This window comes from Ornithorhynchus anatinus, chromosome 7, assembly GCF_004115215.2.
Source record: "Ornithorhynchus anatinus isolate Pmale09 chromosome 7, mOrnAna1.pri.v4, whole genome shotgun sequence".
NCBI lineage: Eukaryota > Metazoa > Chordata > Mammalia > Monotremata > Ornithorhynchidae > Ornithorhynchus > Ornithorhynchus anatinus.
Genome location: NC_041734.1, coordinates 68,086,337 through 68,113,667, shown reverse-complemented (window position 1 = coordinate 68,113,667; position 27,331 = coordinate 68,086,337). Strand labels below are relative to the sequence as shown.

The 27,331-nt window shown below is 51.9% G+C and overlaps 1 protein-coding gene across 6 annotated transcripts in view; it reads left to right on the top strand.

The window, feature by feature from the left end:
- The window catches only part of ILRUN (inflammation and lipid regulator with UBA-like and NBR1-like domains), a 94,049-nt gene that overhangs the window by 63,163 nt on the left and 3,555 nt on the right, over positions 1 to 27,331 (top strand). For 2 of the 6 annotated variants that reach the window (XM_029068375.2, XM_029068378.2), the window contains exons 4-5: positions 2,503 to 2,834; positions 11,351 to 11,389. In XM_029068375.2, coding sequence (XP_028924208.1) covers positions 2,503 to 2,834; positions 11,351 to 11,389 — 371 coding nt within the window. Of the gene's footprint in view, positions 1 to 2,502; positions 2,835 to 3,097; positions 3,671 to 11,350; positions 11,390 to 27,331 lie in introns of those variants that run through there. The other 4 variants (XR_003760800.2, XM_029068379.2, XM_029068376.2 and 1 more) reach the window with 4 other exon arrangements.

Sequence of the window (27,331 nt, the reverse complement as noted above, 5' to 3'; positions counted from 1 at the left end):
TGGGGCCGGATCCACCCCTTATCTGCAGCGTGACCTTGGGCAAGTCACTTCTCTGGGCCTCAGGTACCTCATCTGTAAAATGGGGATTAGGACTGGGAGCCCCATGGGGGACGCGATTAGCTTGCATCTACCCCATTGCTCAGTGCCCGGCGCACCGAGAGCACTTAAGAAATGCCATTTTTAAAAAAAGGTAATAATAATCACGTTGGTATTTATTAAGCACTTACCATGTGCAGATCACTGTTCTAAGCGCTGGGGTAGGTATAGGGTGATCAGGTCGTCCCACAGGAGGCTCACAGTTTGCTCAGTGGAAAGAGTACCGGCTTGGAAGTCAGGGGTCATGGGTTCGAATCCCTGCTCTGCCACTTGTCAGCCACTTGTGTGGGCAAGTCACTTAACTTCTCTGTGCCTCAGTTACCTCATCTGTAAGATGGGGATGAAGACTGTGAGCCCCACGTGGGACAACCTGATGACCCTGTATCTCCCCCAGCGCTTAGAACAGTGCTCTGCACATAGTAAGCGCTTAACAAATACCAACATTATTATCATTATTATTATTGTTATTATTATTAATCCCCATTTTCCAGATGAGGTAACCGAGGCCCAGAGAAGCGAAGTGACTTGCCCACAGTCACACAGCTGACAAGTGGCAGAGCCCGGGATTCGAACCCATGACCTCTGACTCCCTAGCCCGGGCTCTTTCCACTGAGCCACGCTGCTTCCCTGTGTATGTAGAGGGGGACCCTTGGGACCCTCCATGGAATAACAGAACGCAAAGTTTGAGAAGCATCGAGTCACTGTAAATTGGAAAGAAAGGCCTCATAAATTTGGTTTGTTTTTCTTCCCCTCTCTCTCCTTTCTCCTCCCTCCGCACCCTTTCCTGTTTTATTTTTCGGTTCCATTTAATCCCATTTTAGGCTTACGTGCTGTCTCCCTTTATGGTTAATCAGATTTGGCTTTTCGTGGTTCCTTCCTTTCCCTCTTCTTAATGAACCACCTAGGGGGTCGGACGGCTCTTTATAAGCCGGAGGGGGGCTGGCCGGATTTGCCTCTAAACACAGAGTTCTCGAAGGGAGAAGAAACCCCCAAGTTCTCTGAGGTCTAACCACTGGGCTTGAAAGGAACGCTCATCTGCCCTTTTGCCTCCCCTGTAGACCCTTAGCCTTCCTGCCTGCTTGGGAACCGGGAACTCACAGACGCATAATAATAATAATAATAATAATAACTGTGGTATTTCATTCAACCATATTTATTGAACGCTTACTGGGTGCGGAACACTGCTAAGCGCTTGGGAGAGTACGGTACAACAAGAAAGAGACCCATTCCCTGCCTGCAACGAGCTTACAGTCTAAAAGACTGTATTTTTTAAGCACTTACCGTGTGCCAGGCACTGTTCTGAGCCCTGGGGTAGATACAAGCAAATCAGGTTGGACGCAGCCCCTGTCCCACGTGGGGCTCACGGTCTTGATCCCCATATTACAGATGAGGTAACTGAGGCACAGAGAAGTGAGGTGACTCGCCCAAGATCACACCGTGGACAAGTGGCGGTGCCGGGATTAGAACCCAGGTCCCTCTGACTCCCAGGCCGGTGCTCTATCCACTAGGCCGGGCTGCCGGTTTGGGGTTGGTTGGTTTTTTCAGATTTGCAGCGAGTTGGGCCGGATGGTTAGTAAATTCGATTTAAACCCAAATGCGGTCAGTCATATTTATTGAGCGCTTACCGTGCGCAGAGCACTGTACCAAGCGCTTGGGAGAGTACAGTAGAACACACCCAGAACGTAAAACTCAAGTCGGTTCACCCGGAATGTTTTCATGGTATTCTTTATTTAGCCACGTGTACGGGGGGGGCGAAGCAGCGAGTGAGGTTTCTCTAGCCAGGAGGAGTCATTGAACTCGGTAAATTGCTGATTGGATTTAAGAATTACACCCGGGTCCGAAGTCACGTGGGAACCCAAGACGCAAAACCCCCGGGAGTCGGTCACCTTGGAAAACTGAATCATTTAATATTTTCCGCCTCGTGGCCCCTGGTTTCTATCTGGTGCGGTTTGTTGGTCTTGTTTTCTTTTTTAATGGAATCTGTTAAGCGCTTACTTCGTATCAGGCCCTGTGCCGAGTGCCGGGGTCGATACGAAATGATCAGGTTGGACACAGACCGTGTCCCACATGGGGCTCCCGGTCTCAATCCCCGTTTTATAGGTAAGAAAACCGAAGCCCAGAGAAGTTAAATAACTCGCCCGAGGTCACGCAGCCCCCCGATGGCGGAGCCGAGATTCGAACCCAGGCCTTCTGACTCCCGGGCCTGAGCTCTTTCCCACTAGGTCACGCTGCTTCTCGGTTTTACCCCACGGGGCGCATTTCCGAAACGCGCGGCCTCCTACCCTGTCCTCTTTACCCGGCAGCTCCGGAAACGGGGTGGGGTGGACGGGACCCCGACACCCTACCCCCCCCCCCGGCCCAAAGCCCGGCCGGCCCGTTGTTGACCGGTCGGCTCTTCCGTTTCAGATGTCATCTGGGTGATTCTCAGCGTGGAGGTGGGAGGACTTTTAGGAGTGACGCAGCAGCTGTCATCCTTCGAAACGGAGTTCAACACGCAGCCGCACCGCAAGGTGGAAGGAAACTTTAACCCGTTTGCCTCTCCGCAGAAGAACCGGCAACCCGACGAAAACACCGTCAAAGACCCTGGGGGTTCCGGGGCAGGCACGCTCAGCAAAAACACGTGGGCCCCCCCCGCGCCTGACCAAATCGAACAAGATCAGGATGGACTGTCACAAAACTCTGTAAACCTCTCCCCCAGCCGTCACTCAAACAACTTATCGGTAGTGACTTACAGTAAGGTAGGTGCCCTAGGAGAAAAAGAGAAGGGGTAGGCGACGGGGTTTCTGACGGGAGGATCCTCCGTTGCGAGCCGGGAGCTTCGGCTTCTACGTCCATCCGAAGAGTTTCTTTAAGACCGTTTAACTTCCGCTCGCCCCTTCACGTTTCTAACACACGGCGCCCGCCCTCCCCTCCCCCTAAAAAGGAAAGAAACTTCGTGTCCTCGAAACTTTGCTCATTGGCTTTCTTTCTCCCCCCCCTTTTTGTTTTTTTAAAAAATCAGACCGCCACCCCCGCCTCTCCTCCGGGTGACGCCGTGAGGGTGAGGCCCCCGTTGGGCATTCAGTGAGTGGAAATAGCACTAGCCGGGCGCCCGGTTTTCCCGTAGACTGTGAAGAGATGTTTCAGGATGAGTTGAGGTTTGCTCCTGTTTATTTTTCGGAGGGAAGCGATCGGCTCCGGGCTTCCGTTGTAGCGATCGCCTCGGGCTTAGGTGCCTCATTTAATCCCGTTTGCACGCGCTCTCCTGTCTTTTAGGGTTAGTCTCTGCCATTAGACGCTGCCAGCCTGCCTGCCCCTCCGCAGATCACCCTTTAACCCGAGTGGCATCTTGACTTGATTTAGCTTTCCGTGCGAGGTGAATGAGCGGGGGAAAAAATATCGCCAGATTCCTAGGACTTTCGAATCCTCTCATTGCTGTAAGAAGCCCCCCGTAGGTGTTTTGCCTTCTTGTCCTGTGTCTCTTTCGCTAGCCGATTAAAATCTTTTCATCAGAGTTTACTGTCCTCCCAGCTCTGTCGGGGCGACGCCGCCCAGTTGACTTCTGTCGGTTTAATAAAGCCCTCCTTCGCCTTGGGATCGTCCTCATCGATGGTATTTTTTGAGCGCTTCCTATGTGCGGAGCACAGTTCGAAGCAGTTGGGAGAGTGCAGTACCACGAAGTTGGCAGACCTGTTCCCCGCCCACAGACAGCTTACCGTCCGTAGCCCTCAGCGTTGCCGGTGGATTGAGAAGCAGCGTGGCCCGGCGGGTAGAACGCAGGTCTGGGAGTGAGAAGGACTTAAGTTCTGATCCCGGCCCCGCCACTTGGCTGCCGCGTGACCCCGGGCAAGTCACTTCACCTCTCTGGGCCTCGGCTTGCCTCGTCCCTAAAAGGGGGATTGAGACCGGGAGCCCCATGTGTCCCACCCGATTAGCTCCTGTCCGCCCCAGCGCTCAGTGCAGCGTGTGGCAGATAGTAAGCGCTTAACGATTACCATTAAAAAAGAAAAAAAACGACCTGCCGGGCCCTTTTAGAAAGCACGGCAACCTTAGGGGGTGAAATGGCAACAGGCTGTGGCTTCACTACGAAAGCGGAGGGTGGATCGGTTCCCACTCAGACTCAAAATGAATCGTCATTAGAAGTCTTCCTCTCCGATAGACTCCATAAACACACATACCGTCTGTTGAACCGATTCGTTTTATTTCACGACGGAGTCGGTTAACAGAAACGAAGCGAATGATACTGAGTGGTTAATTTGGGATGAGAGTTTCTGGATCACAGTCATTTCAATACCTTCAATTTTCTAGCCAAAGATTTAAATCTGATTAAAAAACAGTACAGAACATAAGCGCCGTCGGTCATTTCAGTCTATGGCCACCGGCTGTTTCTCGCTGCTCATATTCCCCCACGGCCTGGTAGGAGAGACCGTTAGAGAACGTTCCGTAATAGATTGGCATTTTAGTTTGAAGGGGGTTATCGGTGGTATCGAGGGTCCCAAGGCGAGGCACATCTACGACTGCAGCTGAGAGCCGAGGCTCGTTGGTAGAGGTGCGTTGAGGCCAGAAATGACTCCGCTCAGCCCTCGAGGAAGACTTTCCTTCCTGGTAGAAATGATTGTTAAAACTCTAGCTCCGGGATCTCACTCCCCATTACCCCATCTCCAGAAAGCTGTTGACCAGCACGACCCTGGAAGCCAGCTGCACTCGCGTCAACCGTGTACTCTCCGGGGATTCCAAAAGAGTCTCACTTTTAAAAGTGGGAAACTCAGAGCTGGAGGAGGACGACGGCGGGGGGTGAGGGTCAGGTAATCAGTCATTCGGTGGTGTATTCCGAGCGCTTATTGTGTGCAGAGCCCGGACCAAGCACTTGGAGAGAAGTACAATTTAACAGAGTCGGTAGTCGAGTTCCCTGTCCTCAACGAGCTTGCAGTCTATAGGGGGAGGTAGGCCCAGTGTTATCTAGGGAGTCCGCCCTCGAGGCCGTGAGCCACCTATTTGAACGTTTATTGTGAGAAAACAAAGATTCAGTCGGTCAGGTTGCGTTAGGGGCCGGGGCTGTCGAAATGGACCGAAGGTCTGGCTGGTTGAGGCCGGGATTTCTCGCCCCAGCCCCGCCGTATCGTCAGTGTCTCCTATAGCAAAGCACCAAATCAGGGACTGTGGAACATTTTTTTTAAAAAAAGGAGATAACGGTCTATGCCCTTGGGGAGCTTATCGTCACTCAGCGACGCTGGCGCCTTTTAACCAACAGTGTATAATTGGCAGTTCAAGGAGTTAACAAGGAGCATCGCTTCCATTTTTACCTTGGACCGAAAGAGATGCCGATCCCAGCCTGCCGATTTTGGGTGGCGGGTCCTTACGTCCTAGCACGGTCTTCTGTGGGCGGGCTAGGCCACACCCAAAACATTCTGATGTTCCTGGTAATTAATACTCTAATGCGTGGATTTGCCTTAGTCCCCGTGGGTCCTTCCAGGTTAGAAGATGTTTCTGGTGTGAATGAAGTTGGAAGAGAACAGAGGTCCTGGAGAGCGGACCGAGGGGGAGGGATCAACGCTTAGTACAGTGCTTTGCACACCGTAAGCGCTCAGTAAGCCTCAGTGAATGAAAAGGATCACCGCTGCGGATCGTCTCAACAGAGGAGAGAGTCTGATAAAGACCGCGACGGAGTTTGGGAAGGCCGCTGAGATTTCCGATTTTGAGTAGGGCGCGGGACAGAAAATATCTCTGTCCCTGCCCTGTCAATCAGTCCGTCGTATTTATTGAGCACTTAGCGGGTGCAGAGTACTGTACGAAGCACTTGGGAGAGTACGGTGTAACAGATCTGTATGGAAGTGCTGTGGGGCTGGGAGGGGGAATGAAAAAAGGGAGCGCGTCAAGGTGATGCAGAAGGGAGTGGAAGAAAAGGAACGAGGGTTTAGTCGGGGAAGACCTCTTGGAGGAGGTGTGCCTTCAGCACGGTTTTGAAGGTGGGGAGAGTAATTGCAATAAGATATGGAGAGGGAGGGTGTCCCAGGCCCGAGGCAGGACGTGGGCGAGAGGTCGGCGGTGAGCTAGACGAGATGGAAGTACAGCGAGTAGGTTGGCGTTAGAGGAACGAAGTGTGCGGGCCGGGTTATAGTCAGAGAGGGGTAAGGCGGTCGAGTACTTTAAAGCCGATGATAGAAGAGTTTCTCTCTGATGCAGAGGTTGGATGGGCAACCACTGGAGCTTCTCGAAGAGTGGAGAGACACGGACTGATTTTTTCTTCCAAAAATGATCCGGGCAGCAGAGTGAATTATGAATTGGAGTAGGGAGAGACAGGAGGCAGGGAGGTCAGCAAAGAGGCCGATGCAGTAATCAAGACGGATTAGGATAAGTGCTTGGATTGACACGATAGCAGTTTGGATGGAGAGGAAAGCCTGGATTTTAGCGATGAGCTGACAGGAGCGAGTAGTGGATTTGAATATGTGGGTCGATTGAGGGAGGTGAGTCAAGGATAACGCCAAGGTACGGGCTTGCGAGAGAGGAAGGATGGTGGTGCCGTCTACAGTGATGGAAGAGTCAGGGGAAGGACGGGGTTTGGGTGGGAAGATAAGGAGCTCTGTTTTAGATATGGTAAGTTTCAAGTGTCGGGAGGACGTCCTAGTAGAGATGTCTCGAAGGCAAGAGGAAACGCAAAGCTGCAGAGAAGGAGAGAGATGAGGGCTGGAGATGTAGATTTGGGAGTCATCCACACGGAGCTGGTAATTGAAGCCGTGGAAGCAAATTCTCCAGTGGAGTCGATCTGGATGGGGAATAGAAGGGGACAGAGAACTGAACCTTGAAGGAAACCCACAGTTAGGGGGTGGGAGGCAGAAGAGGAGCCCGTGAAAGAGACTGTGATTGAGCGGCCAAAGAGATGGGAGAAGAACCAGGAGAGGACAGCGTCAGTGAAGCCGAGGTTGGATAACGTTTCCGGGGGAAGGAGGTGGTCAGCGGTGTCGAAAGCAGCCAAGAAGTCCAAGGAGGAGTAGGATGGAGAAGAGACCATCCAACTCGGCGTGACGGAGATCATTTGTGACCTTTGAGAGGGTGGTCTCTGTGGAGTGAAGGGGACAGAAGCCAGATCGGCAGGGGTTGAGGAGAGGAACTTGAGGCAGGGGGTGTGGACAACTTGCTCTAGGAGTTTAGAGACGAATGGCGGGAGGGAGATGGGGCAAGAACGGGAGGGAGCCGAGCGGTCGAGGGAGGGTCTTTTTAGGGCAGAGGAGACACGAGCGTGTTTGAAAGCAGTGGGGAACGAGCCGTTGGAGAGCGGGCAGATGAAGGTGGCGGTCAGGGAAGGAAGGGAGGGGGCAAGCGCTTTGATAAAGTGCAAAGGGATGGGGTCAGATGCGCAGGTAGAGGAGCTGGCTTTTGAGAAAAGGCAGGAGATGTTCTCGAGATGCTGCTGGGAAAGATGGGAGAGTTAAAGAAAGGACAGGAGGAGGGAGGGACCGGGGAGGGGCAGGGGAGATTTTAGGGCGATCACCCCTGATGGTTTCAATTTTCTCAATCAGGTAGGTGGCCAGGTCACTACCAGATACAAGAAGGGGCTGGGATAGGGATAGTCGGGGGATTAAGGGACTACTTGAGGGGTCCAGGGCCTGGAGCGGAGGTTGGAGGGGGACCCTGGCATCACTGGGGGTCAGCGGAGGGATTGGGGACCGGCGGCTCAGGTTTGGGGTTGGCAGTAGTGGGGAGTCGGAGGAGGCTTAGTGTCTGGGTGGAGGGAATGGGGCTGGGGGCTCTGGGAGGTTGAGGGAAGGGCCGGGGAAGGAGTATAGTCCAGCGGCGCTGGGGCTGAGGAGAAGAGACAGGAATTGTCTGGGGAGAGTGAACTAGACCCCTTTCCCACCCCTAATCCCTGGTCTTGCCAGAGCAGCAGCGTGAAGCAGAAGATGAAACTCCGGCCCGGTAGCCAGGGGATCTGGGTTCTAATCCCGTCTCCGCCACTTGCCGGCTGAGTGACCTTAGCAAAGCACTTAACTTCTCTGGGCCTCAGCTTCCTCAACCGTGAAATGGGGATTCATTACCGTTCGCCCTCCGCTTGGCTTGGGAGCCCCAGGTGCGACGGGGACTGCCTCCAATTACCTTGTAAATGCCCTAGCGCTTAGAACAGTGTTTGTCACGTAGCAAGTGCTTAACAGATACCATAAAAAAAAAAGGACTGGAGTCTAACAGTATTAATTAAAGTATCTGTTAAGCTTACCATTCGCCAAGGGTTACGTTAAGTGCTGGGGTAGATAGAGGATAATCAGGTCGGACACATTCTCTGCCCCACGTGGGACTCACAGTCTGAGCGGGAGGGGAGAAGAGGTATTTCGCCCCCATTTTGGAGATGAGGAAACCGAGGCCCAGAGCGTTGTGATTCGCCTAGAGTCGCCCGGTAGGTAAATATGGCTTAGAACCCAAGTCCTGTGACTCCTAAGTGCGGGTTCTTACCCACTAGGCCTCACTGCTTCTAAATCCCAGGGTCTGGAGGACGGAGGAGTCCCATATCCCAGAGCCGGGGCTACCGATAATAACGATAATGACGCTGGTATTTATTAAGCACTTACTGTGTGCCAGACACTGTACTAAGCGCTGAGGTGGACGCAAGCAGATGGGATTGGACAGAGTCCCCGTCTCCCATGGGGCTCAAAGTCTTAATCTCCATTTTTACAGATGAGGTAACTGAAGCACAGAGAGGTTGAGTGACTTGCCCAGGGTCACAGAGCAGGCGAGAGGCGGAGCCAGGATTAAAACCCACGTCCTTCTGACTCCCAGGACCGTGCTCTATCCTCCCCACGGGACTGCTGGAGTCAGGGGAAGAAAAAGAGGTCTGGTATCACGGGGGTTGGGGAAGGGCACGGGTCTGAGGTGTGCCGGAGATGAGGGTCGGAAACAGGGTCCCGGAAGCAATTTACTTATTGTGATCCTCGCTGCTGGTGGTCGGTTGTCCTCCCCTCATCCCTGGCCGTAATAATAATAATAATCATCATGGTATTTGTTAAGCGCTTACTGTATGCCAAGCACCGTTCTAAGTGCTGGGGTAGATACAAGGTCATCAGGTTGGACACTGTATGTTCCCCCGTGAGGCTCACACTCTTAATCCCCATTTTAGAGATGAGGTAACTAAGGCCCAGAGAAGTTGAGCGACTTGCCCGGGGTCACACAGCAGACAACTGGCGGAGCCAGGATTAAAACCCAGGTCCTTCTGACTCCCCGGCCCGTGCTCTTGCCACGAGGCCATGCTGCTTCCTGACTGCAGAGAACAACTGATAACCACAGGCAGGGTAAGCGGCGTGGCGCGGTGGAAAGAGCCCGGGCTTGGGAGTCCGAGGGCATGGGTTTGAATCCCGGCTCTGCCACTTGGCAGCTGTGTGACTGTGGACAAGTCACTTCACTTCTCTGTGCCTCAGTTACCTCATCTGGAAAATGGGGATGAAGACTGTGAGCCCCACGTGGGACGACCTGATTACCCGGTATACCCCAGCGCTTAGAACAGTGCTCTGCACATAGTAAGCGCTTAACAAATACCAACATTATTATTAATTAGATTTGGAAGACTTTTTTGTCGTATTGAGTTTGAAGATTCTTTATGATGTGATTGAACAAAATTGAAAGTAAATACCGTAATTCAGTCAGTTGCATCGAGTGAAGAGAGCACTCGATAAGTGCTTGGGAGAGTCCAGTTGAGATTCCTGCCCTTAAAGAGCTTACAAGAGACACAAAATAAATTACCTATTAATTAATTGGAAAGGCAGATCGGTGGAAATATTCATTCAGTAGTCTTTATTGAGCGCTTACTATGCGCAGACCACTGTACTAAATGCTTGGAATGTACAATTCAGCAACAGATAGAGACAGTCCCTGCCCAATGACGGGCTCAGAGTCTAATCGGGGGAGACAGAGGGACAGAAACAAGACAACATAGTCACGGTAAAGAGAATCAAGGGGATGGGCACCTCCTTAACAAAATAAATAGGGTAATAAAAATCTATACAGATGAGCAGAGTGCTGAGGGGAGGGGAAGGGAGAAGGGGAGGAGCAGAGGGAAAGGGGGCTTAGCTGAGGGGAGGTGAAGGGGGGAAGGGGGAGGGAACAGAGGGAAAAGGGGAAGCTCAGTCTGGGAAGGCCTCTTGGAGGGGGTGAGCTCTAAGTGGGGTTTTGAAGAGGGGAAGGGAATGAGTTTGGCGGAGGTGAGGAGGGAGGGCGTTCCGGGACCGCGGGAGGACGTGGCCCGGGGGTCGACGGCGGGATAGGAGAGAACGGGGGACGGGGAGGAGGTGGGCGGCGGAGGAGCGGACCGTGCGGGGTGGGCAGGAGAAAGAGAGAAGGGAGGAGAGGTAGGAGGGGGCAAGGGGATGGAGAACCTCGAAGCCCTGAGTGAGAACTTTTTGTTTCGTGCGGAGGTTGATGGGCAACCACTGGAGGTTTTTTTAAGGAGGGGAGTGACAGGCCCAGAGCGTAAAAGCAGAACTTCGATCTGGAGGGATTCTATTGATCCAGAAGGATTCGTCGTCATCGTTGGATTTTTGGTTCTCTTTGTGAGCAGGGAACGTGTCTACCAACTCCAGTATTATCGAACTGGCCCACACACTTAATATAGTGCTCTGTGCACAGGTAAACACCCAATGAGTGCCATTTACCCGGTTGGTTGCGGTTCAGTGTGACTCACCCCGATGATGGTTCTCCTTGCGGTGTTTAGTATTTTCTATACACCGAAACACTGTGCTAAATGCTGGAGCAAACAAAATACAGTTAGCGGAGTCCCTGTCCCTTATGGGGCTAGCGATCTAAGAGGTCGGGAGAGCCGGGATCTTATTCCCATTCTAAAGATGAGAAAACTGAGGCTAAGGAGGGAGAAGTGTCTTGCCCAAGAGCTCCCAGCAAGCCAGGGACAGAAATGGGAGTAGAACTCAAGGGTCCCGGTATCCCGTCTCACGCACTTGCCACTAAGCCATTCCACCTCCGTGCAATAATCAGTCAATCGGTGGTATTTACTGAGCGCTTACTAGGTGCAGAACACTGTACTTGAGCACTTGGGAGGGTACAATATGTCAGAATTAGCAGACACATCTCCTGCCCATAAGAGCTTACGGTCTAGATAACTCCCGTAGGGTCTGGGAAGGCCCGGTAATTCCCGCCTCTCTGTCCCGTCTAGTTGACCTGGAGGTTTCCACTGCTGAGTTGATCCTTCTCTCCCTCTTCTCCTCTCTCCCTCTCCCTCCCTCTCTCTCTCCCCTCATCCCTCCCTCTCCCCCTCCTCCCTCCCGCTTCTTTCTGTCATTAGGCTGAGGACCGCCCCGGGACCCTCCAGCCCGGCAACGGGGTAAGGCGGAGGGAAGATGGAAAACCCCCAAATCCCTTAGGGGACAACACGGTGTCACTGCAGTGGGAGGGGGCTTCCTCTAACGGAGAGTGGTGTTTACACGGGACATGGGTCGTCGTCGGCATTGTTTCCCCAGCATGAGGCTTGCTCCCTGTGAAAGAGTGGCTGAAAGGAACTTTCTCTGGAAGAATTCATCGGGGAATGACATCAGCTCCTTGATGTCAGCGTGACTTCCGGGAAGGGGCTTAGAACCGGGCGGGCGGTGTTTAAGGCCCGGGGGGCTTCCTGCGTGAGTCCCAGGCAAGAGGTCTCATTGGGGCAAGGGCTGGTCAAAGGACCACCTTCTGACACCCTCCCCACCCCCCAGTGGGGAGGGAAAGGGAACTAGACCCTCCCAGATATCATTGGGAATAAATATCATTGATTGATCGATTGATCGAATCCATTAAATACCACAGATTGAGAAGCAGGGTGACCTAGTGGATAGAGCTCGGATCTGGGAGTCAGAAGGCCCCGGGTTCTCGGCTCGGCCGCACGTCTCCTGTGCGACCTCGGGGCAGGTCACGTAACTTCTCTGTGCCTCGGTTCCCTCATCTGTAAAACGGGGATTAGGACTGTGAGCCCTTTGCAGAGCCAGGACTGCTTCCAACCCAATTCCCTTCTATCTACCCCAATGCCCGGCATAGAGTGAGCGCTTGAGAGATACCCCAGTTATCATCATTATCGCTATCATCGAAGAAGCAGAGGGGCGACGGTCAGTGCCTTCTGGTGGCAGGGCTGCGAGACAGAGAACTGGGTTTTCTGCTGCGTCCAGATGAGCGTGAGTCGCTGGGGTCGGCCGGGGAGCGTTCCAAGATCGCTCCGTGCCTCCCGCTTTACGAGGGCTGGGTGGAGATGTCAACAGAATGGCCCATCTCTCACTGTCAGGAACCGGACACCCCCGCCTCACGGTCGGAGCCCCTCCCCGACCGCGACACGCTATTAATAACGAAGAGCTGCGGGGGCCCACGCGTTCCCCGCAGCGGGGTACGTCGCCCTACGTGGGGAATGTGGGAATAACCAGTGCGTTCGCATCCCCAAACCCCGGAGCTCCCACCTCCGTTTGAGGTCGCCGAGAAAGTGTAGGCCGACCTGCTCTGCCCGGTCATAAATCTGGCTGGTGGCTTTTGTTAGAAATCCACTGGCCTGATTGTCAGCTCAATTGGAGCCGGCCTAGCCCAGGTGAACAGTCCGATCCGGGGTCGGCGAAGCTCCGAGGCGGGTTTTGATTAACCCTTGATGTCGCCTCGAGCTCGCTAGCCTCCGCCGCAAGGCCCCGGCACAGTTGGACGGGCACCGGCTTTGTTGACGCAAGGTTAATCTTTTTTGCCCGATGAATCCTACTGTTGTGACTCATCTGGGAAGACCAGAATAGCTTCTATTTGGAGAGGATTAGTGTCATGAAAAGCAATTTAGAGAGGTTGAGGAATAGAAAAGGGAAGTGACCTATTAAAATTGAATCACCCTTTGTCTGGTTCCTTTGCCGTGTGGCTGTAAAAATTCGAGGCCTTCGGGCCCGTGGGGGCACCGGCCACTCGGAGATGGGGTCTCGAGGAAGGGACATCAAAGAAAGTGAGACAGCGAGGTTGGTTCTGGCCCTTGGTGAGGCAGCCTTAAATAGCCGAGGCACCTGCTTACCTTGGGCAAGAGACGGTTGGTGCCAGAGATGAGTAGAAAGGAATGCTTGGTCAACTTATTTTCCTACGTGCACTTTTTTTTTTCTTCATAGAAAGAAAAAAGCCCGCTGGGTAGGTCAATAATTGTTCTTCCCAGTACTGGATTACGGTCTCATTATTGTTATAATGTCTCCATTGGGGCTCACCTCAAATTAAATCCTGGGCTGGCTTCAAATGCTTTGGATTGTGAGTGATTCTCTGTTTTTGAAGGATTGTCTTTTTCTGTCCCACCGTCACCACAACCAGAAGGGGACCACCAGAGACCCTCAGGGACACTTGGTTCTGGTTGAGGCATCTACCGGCTTTTTCTACAGCAAAAGCCACTAGACCGAAAGCTCCTCGAAGGCAGGGATCGTGCCTACCAAGCGCTCAGCACAGTGCTCTGCCCAGAGTAAGCTTTCAATAAGCACCGTTGATTGATTAAGAACTAATAACAATTGTGGTATTTTTTAAGCTCTTACCGTGTGCTAGGCACTGTACTTAAGTAAGCTCTGGGGTAGAGTCAAGATGATGGGGTCGCACACAGTCTCTGTCCCACGTGGGCCTCCCGGACTTAATCCCCATTTTACAGATGAGGGAACTGAGGCCCAGGGAAGTGAAGTGACTTGCTCAAGGTCCCACAGCAGACAAGTGGCGGAGCCGGGGCTAGAACCCAGATCCTCTGACTCCCAGGCCCCTGCTCCGGCTACTCGACCACGCCGTTTCCCGATTGAAAGCTAATTCCGCTCCGTAGACCTTCCGGGGTGCTCAGTTCGTAAGTGTTAAGTCAACTGACTGGAGGGTTCTTCAGTCCCTTCTGTAGGAATTGGAAACTGGGGTGGTTGATTTTTCTCTTCCCTGAACCTTTCCGAGGATTTCCGCGGCAACCGGAGCAAATGTGGATCTTTGGGGGGGGGGGGGGGGGGGGGGGGGGGCGGGCGCCGGTGGTTTCGGGATGATTTAGGGACTCACGGAAGGGAAAGCTCCTTGAGGGCAAGGGAACGTGTCTGCCAACTCTGTTGTACCCTCCCAGGCGCTTAGTACAGTGCTCTGTACTACGTAGTAGGTGCTCAGCTGCCACTGATGACGCAAGCAGCTCTGTCCCCCCTTAAGGTCACCCCATCCAGCGCAGCCCCAGCTTAGCCCAGATGGCAAGGTATCGCCGTCCGGAACCGGGCCGACGGCTAGATGACGTGACCCGACCAAAATGTGGATTTAACCCAGGTCTCGGTGGACAGGTGTGCCCGTCACCCGGGCCGCGGCACAAAAGATGACCTCTCCGTTCCAGTGGCAGATTTAAAGCTGGTTATGGAGAGAGCGCAAGGCCAGGAGCTGTAGCTGCTTTCTCTCTCTCGTGCTGGGCTCTGTGGGGGCGATGAGGCCTTAGCAGGGCAGCCCACTCCTCTTACCCCTTAGACTCGGAAAGCCGAAGGGGGCGGGACAGCAAAGACGGCAAGAGGGGGAACTTTATCCACCGCTCTTGGTTCCCCGCCTCCCGATTTCGTTGCCCGTCTCGGGGACCTAGAGTCTCTTCCCAAAGGGAGGCTTTTTACTAGTAATTGTGGTATGTTACGCACTTACTATGTGCCAAGCACCGCACTAAGGGCTGGAGTAGAAAAGCTATTATTATTATTGTGGTACTTGTTAAGTGCTTACTATGTGCCAGGCACCGTTCTGAGCAGTGGTGTAGATACAAGTTGATCAGGTTGGACACGGTCCCTGTCCCAGGTGGGGCTCACGCTCTTAATCCCCGTTTTATAGGTGAGGGAACTGAGGCCCGGAGAAGTGACTTACCCGAGGTCACCCAGCAGACAGGTGGCGGAGCCGGGATTGGAACCCAGGTCTTACTGACTCTAATCAGGGAGGACCTGGCCCCATCTGTAGATGGAAAGAAATTGCAAGGGTTTTTCTGATCGGTGTTGGAGGGCGTCACAAAGATGAGCCACCGGTTGCCGGACACCACACGGGGCCCTCAGCCGCGGTCAGAGCCGGACCTGAGACCCGACGGAATCCCGGGGTCGGGGAGGACGGCAGGGAGGGTTTAGGGTCAGAGCCACCTGGGCCCGAGTCCCAGCCAGCCAAAAGAATTAGGCTAGTAATAATAATAAGAATAATGATGGCGTTCGTTAAGCGCTTACTATGTGCAGAGCACTGTTCTAAGTGCTGGGGGGGGATACAAGGTGATCAGGTTGTCCCACGTGGGGCTCGCGGTCTTAATCCCCATTTTACAGAAGAGGTAACTGAGGCACAGAGAAGTCCAAAGTCACACAGCTGACAAGCGGCGCAGCCGGGTTTAGAACCCGTGACCTCTGACTCCCAAGCCCGTGCTCTTTCCACTCAGCCACGGTACTTCCCAAGTAGCTTGGGTACCATATTTGAGATGGCCGTCGGTCTCAGGCATTCCGATTTTTTGGCAGGGTTGTTTATGGAGCGCCTACTGTGAGCGGACCATGGAGTTCGGCATTTGGAAGGTTATAACAGAATCAGTCCCTGGGGTCTTCTATCTTCTTCCACTTCCTCCGGGGACCTCCGGGTCCTCTTTCCAGAAAAGGAGTCATTGGGAGTGATGCTCCTGGCTGCCGGGGTTTAGTAATATGGGATTTTCCATTTGCCCGCTAGCTTCCTGTGGTGAGGATAGCGTCCAATTCCGAGGGCCAATTTCCATCTGTTTACTTCCCTGAACAGAGCTGGGATGAAGAAAAGCAGCAACCTGCTATTCCCAAGTGACTTTTCATCTCCCTCGGAATGTGCCCCCTCTTTAGGATTCCCGTATGCCGAGGAGTTTACTACCGGATTCTTAGACTTCCCGCTTTCGTCCCCAGAAAGGGAAAGGCTTCTGAGGGAACAATTATAATAATAATAATGATGATGTTTTTACTAAGCCCTTATTATGTACCAAGCATGTGTTGAGTGCCGAGATGATAGAAGAATATTGGATCGGATCCAGTCCCTGCCCCAGACGGGGCTCCCGGTCTCGGAGGGAGGGAGAACGGGAGTTATGACCCCATCCTGCAGCTGAGGATCCTGAGGCGTAAGAAGTGACTTCCCAGAGGGCCCAAGCAGGTAAATGGCAGAGCCAGGACTAGAACCCAAGTCTCCCGACTTCCTAGTTCCATGCTCTTTCCACTAGGCCACACTGCCTCCCCTCCGAGAAAGATTTCAGCGTGGGCGAGGTTTTCTCTTGTGTTTGTTGGAAAAGAAGGCGACCCAGGGGACGACAGGCGGGCACCTGGCTCTTCCCCGCCCTCCCCACCCTCCTGTGCATTGGCTAAGGGTTTTCTTTCCAGCTGACAGAGCTGACCCTTAGCAGGCCGGAAGCGTTAGGGATCGGCCCCTAACTGCGTCGGGAGTGTGTCAGGAGCTGGGTGACACGTTGCAGGTGTGTAGCCGTAATGATAATTTGCCGTAATCGTCAAGCCCTTACTATGTGCCGAGCACTTTATTAAGCGCTGGGGGAAGATACAAGATGATCAGATCTCACTTGGGGCTCACAGTCTAAGTAATCATAATAATAATAATAATAATGTTGGTATTTGTTAAGCGCTTACTAGGTGCCGAGCACTGTTCTAAGCGCTGGGGTAGACACAGGGGAATCAGGTTGTCCCACGTGGGGCTCCCGGTCTTCATCCCCATTTTACAGATGAGGTAACTGAGGCCCCCCGAGAAGTGAAGTGACTTGCCCAGAGTCACACAGCTGACAAGTGGCCGAGCCGGGATTCGAACCCGTGACCTCTGACTCCAAAGCCCGTGCTCTTTCCACTGAGCCACGCTGCTTCTCTAGGTGGGAGAACAGGGATTGAATCGCCATTTTGCATTCATTCATTCAGCCGTATTTATCGGGCGCTTTCTATGTGCGGAGCACTGTACTAAGCGTTTAGAATGGACAGTTCGGCAACAGGAAGAGACCATCCTTGCCCAGTGATGGGCTCAGAGTCTAAACGGGGGAGACAGACGGCAGAGCAAAACAGAACAAAACAAAGACAAAACATCATCAAGATAGAATCAAGGGGATGCACCTCATTAATAAAATAAATAGGGTAATAAATAATATATACAAATGAGCACAGTGCTGAGGGGAGGAGGAGGGGAGGGGAACAGAGGTGAGGGAACCGAGGCGCAGAGAAGTGAAGTGACTCGTCCAAGGTCACACAGAGGGTACCTGGCAGAGCCGGGATCTTTCCGCTAGACTTCCCAGCGTGGAGAACCTCATCGGGACACTCCTGTCGGGGGCTTGTTTTATCTCGTCTGTATTCCGCTATTTCTTCCAGGGTCCTCGTGGGTGTCCTTGGGCATTCTAGATCCTCCTCGTTGCCGGGGGGAGAGAGACGAGAACTAGGCGGGGGGACCCTAAGGTAAAGAAACCCTGCCTGTGGGGAGTGAGGGAAGATGCAACTGAAGTGTTGTAGTTGCTTAAGGAGGTCAGCAAAAAAAAAAAAATTGGAAACATATTTCTGCGTTCTTTACTTTGAGACCAAGGTAAGTTCGCTGTTCTCCAAACTACCGTCAGATATTCGGTCAGTGATGAGCACGTGCTCTCCTCCAGAGCTTCCGTTGGCTCTGTGGCTGAGAAGGAATCGACTCTTAAAGATTGAGGGTTAATTAATAAGAGGTAGATGGGTGCCACGATTTGGACAGGTTAGCGATTCAGGAGCTTAGCTTTAGGGCAGGTTGCACCCTGGAGAAATCGGCTGTATTTACCGGAGGGGAAGAAGGAGGGGGCCGTTAAGCAAATTATCGTCCGAGAAGCCAGAATTGCCATCGCATTTGAGCATTTCCTCTGATGTTTGGCAAAGGTCACGAGGGCGTTTTAAAAATCCGAAGAGATTAATCCGACACCCTGGGCTCAAAAACTGTATTATATGGATAACACCCTTAAAAGACTTGAAAAGGCTCCTCGGAGATTCTTTTCCGTTTTTCACCTCTCAAGTCTCGTAGGTTCCCGTGGCAGCGAAGCCACCCCGATCCATTTTGTTTACTTCTTGGCTTTGACTATTTTTCACTGGGTTTGGGGTGTACTTAATTGCTGTTAGAGCACTGTGTGTTTTATGGAAATTCTCTACTAGTTCCTTGAAGTGACTTTTTTTGTTTGCTTTTTTTTTTTTTTTTTGGGTAGGAGGGGAGAGGTGAGTGGGAACACAGTTTCCTCTTCTCCCTGGCCAAATTCAATCATCATCCCCAAATTCTAATGGAAGTAAAGTAGCATCCTAAACCGGTCTGCTCGGTAGAATTACAGATGGACCTCGGGTGGTTTCGATTCCTCTTGTGCCCGAAAGAAACGTGGGTGCAAATCCATTCTCCTGGTGGCTGCCAGCCAGAGCCCCGTACTTCATGTTCTCCGACGTGCCCGTGAAATCTGATGGAGCGTGCTGGCAAAAACATGGGATTGACATCCCTTCCGCCAAATTGCAGAGAAGTCGTGGCTTCCCCGTCCTTCGTCCCGGTTGGAGTCGGTGGTCCCCGCAGAGGGTTCACGTCTGCACCAACTTTGGGAAGATCTCTGCCTTTCTGTTGCTATTTCCTCCTCCCTCCCCCGGGATTGAGGTTCCTTCTTACACACAGATCTTTGGGTGAGCTGCAGCGGGGTCTGGAAGTGAACCAAGAATGGTTTGTTGTTTTTTTTTTAATGGTGCTTGTTAAGAGCTTACTACGTGCCAGGCACCCGAACTAAGCGCCGCGGCAGATAGAGAAGCAGCATGGCTCAGTGGAAAAATGCACGAGTTTGGGAATCAGAGGTCGTGGGTTCTAATTCCGGCTCCGCCACTTAGCTGGGTGACTTTGAGCAAGTCACTTCACTTCTCTGTGCCTCAGTTCCCTCATCTGTAAAACAGGGATTAAGACTGTGAGCCCCACGTGGGACAGCCTGATTACCTTGTATCCCCCCAGTGCTTGGCACAGAGTAAGCGCTTAACAAATACCATCATTATTATTATTATTACAAGCTAATCAGGTAGGACACAGCCCCCGTCCCGCAAGAGGCTCACCGCCTTAATCCCTGCTTTACAGATGAGGTTGACCATCCCTTCTCTTTCCCGCCAGGCACTCTACTAAGTGCTGGGGTGGATACAAGCAAATCGGGTTGGACGCCATCCCTGTCCCGAATGGGGCTCACAGTCTCCATCCCCATTTCACAGATGAGGTAACTGAGGCCCAGAGAAGTGAAGTGACTTGCCTCAGGTCACCCAGCAGACTTGTCGGCTGTGTGACTGTGGGCAAGTCACTTAACTTCTCTGGGCCTCAGTTCCCTCATCTGTAAAATGGGGATTAAGACTGTGAGCCCCACGTGGGACAACCTGATTCCCCTATGTCTACCCCAGCGCTTAGAACAGTGCTCGGCACATAGTAAGCGCTTAACAAATACCAACATTATTATTATTATTATTAAGTGGCGGAGCCAGAATTAGAACCCTGGTCCTCCTTACTCCCTGTGCTGTATCCACTGGACCACGGGGCGGGGAAAGAGACCAGGTTTGAGGCTCCCGGAACCCGGCCCCGCAAGAAGCCACGCTCTTCCTCTCACAAGAACCTGGCCTACGCGGGCAGCTCGGCCACGGATGTTCATTCAGTCGCATTTATTGAGTACTTACTATGTGCAGAGCACTGTGCTAAGGGCTTGGAAAGTACAGTTCAGCAACAAATAGAGGCGATCCCTGCCCACGACGGGCTCACAGTCCACAAGAGGGGAGACCGACATGAAAGCAAGCGAGGCGTGTGGGCCGGGTTGTAGTACAACAGTAGGGAAGGAGTGTGGCCTAGTGGCAAGAGCACGAGCTTGAGAGGCAGAGGTTGTGGGTTCTAATCTTCGCGCCGCCACTTATCAGCTGTGTGACTGTGGGCAGGTCACTTAACTTCTCTGTGCCTCAGTTACCTTATCTGTAAAATGGGGGTTAAGACTGCGAGCCCCACGTGGGACAACCTGATTACCTTGTATCAGTGCTTGGCACATAGTAAGCCCTTAACAAAATACCGTTGTTATTGTTATTAGGGAAGTGGAGGAGGGGAAACAAAGGTGTTTGAGTGCTTCAAAGACGGCCTTTGTTAAGCAGTATGTTTGGGGCTCACGGTCTCAATCCTCATTTTACACCTAAGAGGCCCAGAGACGTGAAGGGACTTACCCGGGGTCACACAGCAGAGCAGTAGCAGAGCTGGGATTGGAACCCAGATCTATCCACCGCATCGTGCCACTTGATAGAGGAGATAGAGTTTGTCTCTGCGCTGATTCGAAATGGAGCTAGACATGTGGGACTCCCATATTAACGGCGCAGGGAAAGGGCCGCCGATCAACCCCTCGGGCCCACGGGCCGGGCCGTAACACTGCAGCGGCCACACGGTTTCTGCGCGGGGGGCCTGGGACTAAACCTCCTTCCGAACTCCAGATTCTCCTCCGTTTGCATTCGGTGTACACAGCGGTGCAGAAGAGGGCGCGATAATCTGGCGGAGCCGAATGGGCACCGCCCAGGAAGTGATGGGGAAAAGAGAGGGGACGCCGGGGTGTTATCTGATGCTGCGATCGGCCTACGCTGGGAGACCGGGGTTACCGGGCAGCTCATACGGGGAAGGCTCCCGTCCCGCAGTCGACCCGTGCGATTCTTTTTGCCATCAGACCACAGATAAGATCGAAATAAAGACAGGTGTGTGAAAATTTCCTTGTCGCGGTGGTTTTGTCGTAACAGCCAGTTTGAGGAGAGGTGATAGGAAGGGCCCCCAGTTGTAAAATCAGATAGGTGTCTAGTAATTTGGATCCATCTGGTTCCGGAACAGATTGACCAGGGTAACAATGCCTTTTTTTTTTCCAAAATGGTACTGCTTAACCACTTACTGTGTGCCAGGCACTGTATTAGGCATTGGGGTAGATACAAGAGAAGCAGCGCGGGCTAGTGGGAAAGAGCCCGGGCTTGGGAGTCAGTGGATGCGGGTTCTGATCCTGGCTCCGCCACCTGTCTGCTCTGTGACCTTGGGCAAGCCGCTTAACTCCTCTGTGCCTCAGTTACCTCATCTGTAAAATCAGTGGAAAGAGCATGGGCTTGGGAGTCAGAGGTCAAGGGTTCGAATCCCAGCTCCGCCACTTGTCAGCCGTGTGACCTTGGGCAAGTCACTTCCCCTCCTCTGTGCCTCGGTTCCCTCATCTGTAAAATGGGGATGAAGACTGTGAGCTCCACGTGGGACCACCCGATCACCTCGTATCTACCCCAGCGCTTAGAACAGTGCTTGGCACATAGTAAGCGCTTAACAAATACCAACATTTATTTTAAATGGGGATTAAGACTGTGAGCCCCACGTGGGACAATCTGATTACCTCGTGTCTACCCCAGCGCTTAGAACAGTGCTTGGCACATAGTAAGCGCTTAACAAATACCAACATTTATTTAAAATGGGGATTAAGACTGTGAGCCCCACGTGGGACAATCTGATTACCTTGTGTCTACTCCAGCGCTTAGAACAGTGCTTGGCACATAGTAAGCGCTTAACAAATACCCTAACAATACCCTAATAATAATAATTATTATTACTATTATTATATAAGATAACCAAGTTGAACACTTGGGGCTCACAGTTGAAGTAGGAGGGAGTATGATTTAACCATCATTTTACAGATGAGGAAATTGAGGCCCAGCGAAGTGACTTGTCCAAGATCACAGAGCAGACAAACGGCAGAGTCAGAATTAATAATAATAATTATTATTATTATTATTATGGTATTTGTTAAGCGCTTACAATGTGCCAAGCACTGTTCTAAGGGCTGGAGTAGACACAAGGTAATCAGATTGTCCCACGTGGGGCTTACAGTCTTAATCCCCATTTTACAGATGAGGTAACTGAGGCACAGAGGAGTTAAGTGGCCTGCCCAAGGTCACACAGCAGACGAATGGCAGAGTCAGGATTAGAACCCAGGTCCTCTGTCCCTCAGGCCCGGTCTCTTTCCACTAGACCGCACTACTTCTCCGAGGTTGCATTAAAATGTAGATGAAGGAAAATCAATTTCTAAAAGTAATTTTTGTCAATTGATGGCATTCATTGACCGCTTCCTATGTGCAGAGCACTGTACTGAGCACTTGAGAAGGTACAGCAGAACTAGCGGACTCGTTCCCTGCCCCTAATGAGCTTACAGTCTTCGGGGGGACTGAATTCGTGGCTAAATTCACCTATTTCCGTTCCCACGTTACTTTGGTCTTACATTCTTTCTGTGGAGACGATTTTCGTCCCACGTGGCTTTTGTAAAGACTGTATTGGGAATTTGTAACCCAGCGTTCTAGCAAGGGTGCCCGGGGACTTTCAGTGCCAAACATCTGTGGAAAACCCAGATAAGATAATCGGGTGCCAAATCACTCTGAATGAGTCTTTGTAGTCTACCACACAGGTAACCTGTAAGCTACCGTACCGTGTACATGCCTTCGACTCGATGACCACAAAAGCAAATCGTGTATTTAATTGCTTTCGGTGATTTGCTCTGATAAGTGCTAGTTCTTGAGGGCCGGCTCGGTCGGATTTGATTTCGGGAGTCCGGGTGCCAGATATCTGGGGCGGACGACGTTTTTGCCTCAAAATTTAGCTCTAGCAGCGCCTTCACTTCGGGAAAACAGGCAGAACCCGATCCCGATGACATTCTAGCAATCGTGATTTCAGTGGCTATAAATCTGAACGGTGCGCGGTGTGGGGGAAATGCCTCGCAGCTTGTAGTTTTAGGGGGTGATCCCCCGGGAGCGGAACGTTTGGGTTGCTCCGCCACAACCGGGTCCTCTCCGTGTTGCGGAACTCGTCCGAGCCGTCGGCGGGACGACGATGGTATTCGTGAAGCGCTTACCATGTGCCAAGCGCTGTTTTAAGCGCCGGATGGATGTTGGCCGGCGGGGCCCGACCCGTGTTTTGAAAACCGGAGCTTGGACGCACCGTGGAAGGGTTGTGCTCGGGCAGTGTGGTATGGGGAGGAGGGGGAACTGTGTCGAGCGGGAGTGGAAGTGTGGTGTTCCTCTCCCGCTCGCCTCCGTCTCAGGCTTGACTAGGATGAAAGGGACGTCCCTTCCCGACACAGCCAGCCAGGGCTCCCCGGGTGGAAGCATCCTCACCCCCCGCTAAGTCAGCGGAAGCAGCGGGATCACGGCGATAGGGATAAGGACGAGGGCAGTAGAGAAGCAGAGTTGCCTAGTGGAAAGAGCCCGGGCCTGGGAGTTCAGAGGACCTGGGTTTTAATCCTGGCTCTGCCATTTGCCTGCTGTGTGACCTCTCGCAGGTCACTTCACTTCTCTGGGCCTCAGTTCTCTCATCTGCAAAATTTTAATACCTGTACTCCCCCTTATGTGGGAGCCTGATCACCTTGTATCTACCCCAGCGCTTAGAAGAGTGTAAGTTCTAAACAAATTCCTTTTCTTTTTACTGTTATTAATTTATTAATTTTTGAGTTATCCCACAGGATTTATGCCAGTTTTGTTCCCCCTCACCGTGCAAGTGGACGAGGGCCAGCCAGCCCTATTTTGGCAGTGGGATGGGGGACTAGGAAGGGGGAAGATAGAAGCCAGCCCTAGTGGTCCCCCTCTCAGGCAGGTGGGCATAGGTTCGGCTAAACTGTAGAAAAACACGATGCCCCGAACAGTAATAACTTTAGTATTAAAGGCTTACTAGGTGGCGAGTTAAGGCTGGGGTAGATACAGGCTTATCGGTCAAGTAGCAGAGCCGGGATTAGAAGCCGGGTCCTCTGGCTTCCAGGCCCGTGCACTTTCCCTAGGCCATGCCGCTTCGTGCTTTGAAAACGGTATCGCATTCACTTCTCCTAACGGCACTGGTCGACTGTTTAAAGCAGCTGGAAGACCTCTGCCCCCGCCCTTGCCAGTGTTTTTGGAGCTTACCTCAATCATCAATCAATGGTCTTGATGGAGAGCTCGCTGTGAAAAAGCACTGTAAAAGCAGCATGGCCTAGTGAATAGGGAACGGGCCTCGGAGTCAGAGGACCTGGGTCCTAATCCACTTGTCTGTTGTGTGACCTTGGACAAGTCTCTTGACTTCTGTGCGCCTCAGTTCCCTGTCTACAAAATGGGGATTGAGACTGTGAGCCCCTCGTGGGACAAGGGACTGTGTCCAACCCGATTGGCTTGTATCCACCCCAACACTTAGTACAGTGCCTGGCACATAGTAAGTGCTTAAATACCGTTAATATTCGCTTGGGAGAGGCCAATACAGCTGGTAGACGTGATTCCTGGCTTACCGTCGAAGCCCTGACCTCCTGCCCTTTCCCTTAAATTCTTCTGCACCTCTTTCCCCCGGTACTCCCCACATCTCCCTGTTCGGTCACCGTTCACTAGACTGTAAACTCCTTGAGGTCAGAGGTCTTGTCTGCCGGATTGTCCTCTCCCAGTCGCTTAGTACGGTGCCCCGGACACAGTAAGTGCTCGGGAAATATCACTGATTGACCGATTCTAGAGCTGCTCAGGAAGGTGGCTCTTTGGGGACACGTCGTTACTCCCGTGGAACAAAATGCGGTGACATTCGCACCGCAGCTGACCTTTCTGCGTCGACAACTGGTCCTTCAGCGTCTCCACGCCCACAGCTGCCATTCCCCCGAAGAAAGGGAATTAGATGGGATTTCTGTCCCCAGAGGGCAAACAGAGGATCAGAGACGACGTGTGACATATATTAGACAAATACCGTGGAAGCAGAGTGGCGCAAGGCAGGAGCTCTGGGGCGGAAATGGTAGAAATGTTTCCTTTTCCGTCACCAGGCGATGAGCTCTGCGTCTTTAGTCAAATGGGTGAATCTCTGCTTTCATTTCCTCATCCGTCAAGTTTGGCAAGTGCTACCCTACCTGCCTGTGAGACATCGTGGAGGTGAATCGAAACCCCTTGAGGATCTCCAGGACGGTGTACGCTCTAAGCGTGCTATTCTCGGAGCTTACTGTGTGCCAGACACTGTACTAAGCGCTGGAGTAGATACTAGCTAATCAGGTTGATCACAGTCCATCTCCCGCGTGGGGCTCACAGTCTAAATCTCCACCTTACAGATGAGGCAACCGAGACCCGGAGAAGTGAGGTGACTTACCCTAGGTCACACGGCAGACGCGTTGGGTCACATCTCCAAGCGGCTTTGCTCGATTAAGCCTGCTTTTCCCTGGCTCCCTCTCCCTTCTACGTCATCTACATACTTGGATCTGTCACCTTTGACCATTTGATACTCGCCTCACCCTCAACCCCACGGCATTTATATATATATATATAACATATATATAACATTAATCTAAATAAATAATTTAATAAAGAGATATATTAAACATATCATATATATGTTATATTTATATATGTTCTATATATGTGTTATATATATCTCTTTATCTATTAAATCATTTATTTAGATTAATGTTCATCTCCGTCTCTGGACTGTAATCTTATGGGCAGGGAATGTGTTTGCCAACTTCTTGTACTTTCCCAAGCGCTTAGTACAGTTCTCTGCACATATTTAGTGCCTAATAAATACAGGTGATGTTGACGACCATATAGCAGAACCAGGATTAGAACCCAGGCCTTCTGACTCCCGACCCCCGCTCTTTCCACTAGGCCACTGCACTTGGTGTGAGGGAAAAGGCCTTTGATGGCCAACAAATGTTTTCTTGATTTGAGCGTTTTCCTCTCATGATCTCTTCCCAGCATTGTTTCTCTAAACCTGGATTTAAACTGAACCTCTGCTGGCGCTCTGCATGCCAGGACAGTATCAAGAAGGGAGAAGCCTTTAATTTGAGCAGTTCATCTTAAAAGTCTGCAAACCTCCACGTTTGCATCGCCGCATAGCCAATCCTGGCATCGTTCCGGTCTGAAATTGGAAAAAAAAAATTTTCTCACAATAGGAGAAGCAGCGAGGCCTAGTGGAAAGACCCCGGGTCTGGAAGTCAGAAGGACTTGGGTTCTAATCTCAGATCTGCCGCATGTCTGCTGGGTGACCTTGAGCAAGTCACTTCACATCTGTAAAATGGAGATTAAATCACCCTACCTAAACGGAAAGCCCCATGAGGGACGGGGATTGTGTCCAACCCGATTATCTTGTGTCTACGCCAGCACGTAGAACAATGCTTCAGTAAGTGCACAACGAGCACCATAATTGTTATTACTAGAAATAACAGTCCTGGGGTGGGGAGTTTGTGTCAAGGTGGAGCGAGCTGGCTAGAGGATGAAACAGTTAATAGATACCTCGCTCTGCACACGGTAAACGCTCAATAAATCTCACTGGCTGATTGTGATTGATGAGCAGTAGGGAGGATCGGACAGTGCTCTCTCGATGCAGAACACTGTACTAAGTGCTTGGGAGAGTACGGCTTTACAGCTCGATAACATTGGTAGACCAGATCCCCGCCCTCAAGGAGCTTACTGTCTATGGAGGGAGAGACTGAACCATCTGCCTCTTGAAAGCCCAAAACCCACCCTTGCCATCTTTTCAGTAAATCAGTGGTATTTATTGAGCGCTTACTGTTTGCAGAGCACTGTACTGAGTTCTTGGGAGAGTACGGTATAACAGAGTTCGTAGTCTTATTCCCTGTCCACTAAGAGCGCACGCTAAGGGGAGAGGCAGACACGAACAAATTTTGTATGTATGCACAGCTGCTGCGAGGTTGAGGGTTGGGTGAATATTAAGTGCTTAAAGGGTCAAATCCATATGCAAGTGTGACCCTGAAGGGAGAGGAGATGGGGAAAATGCGGGCTTCATCAGGGAAGGCCTCGTGGAGGAGATGTGATTCTGATAAGGTTTTGAAAATGGAGGGAGAGTAATGGTCTGTTCGATGTAAAAGGGGACTTGGGGCAACGGGGAGGAGGCGAGATAGATGAGATTGAAGTGCAGAGAGCAAGTTGGTGTTGGAAGAATGAGGCATGTGGGCTGGGTTTTAGGAGGAAATCCGTGACATAGGAGAGGGCGAACTGATAGAGTGCTTTAAAGCTGATGGTAGGAAGTTTCTGTTCGATGCAGAGCTGGATGGGCAACCACGGGAGGTTCTTGAGGAGTGGGGAAAGGTGGACCGAGTGGTTTTTTAGAGAAAGGATCCAGCCGGCAGAATGAAGTGTGGACTGGAGTGAGGAGAGACAGGAGGCTGGGAGGTCAACGAGGAGAATGATGCAGTAGTCGAGATGATACACGATCAAGTGCTCGGATCAACAAAGGAGCCGTTTGGGTGGAGAGGAAAGGGTGGATTTTCGCAACGTCGTGAAGGTGGAACTGACAAGATTTGGTGACTCTGAAAATGTAGATTGAAAGAGAAAGATGAGTTGAGGATGGTACCAAG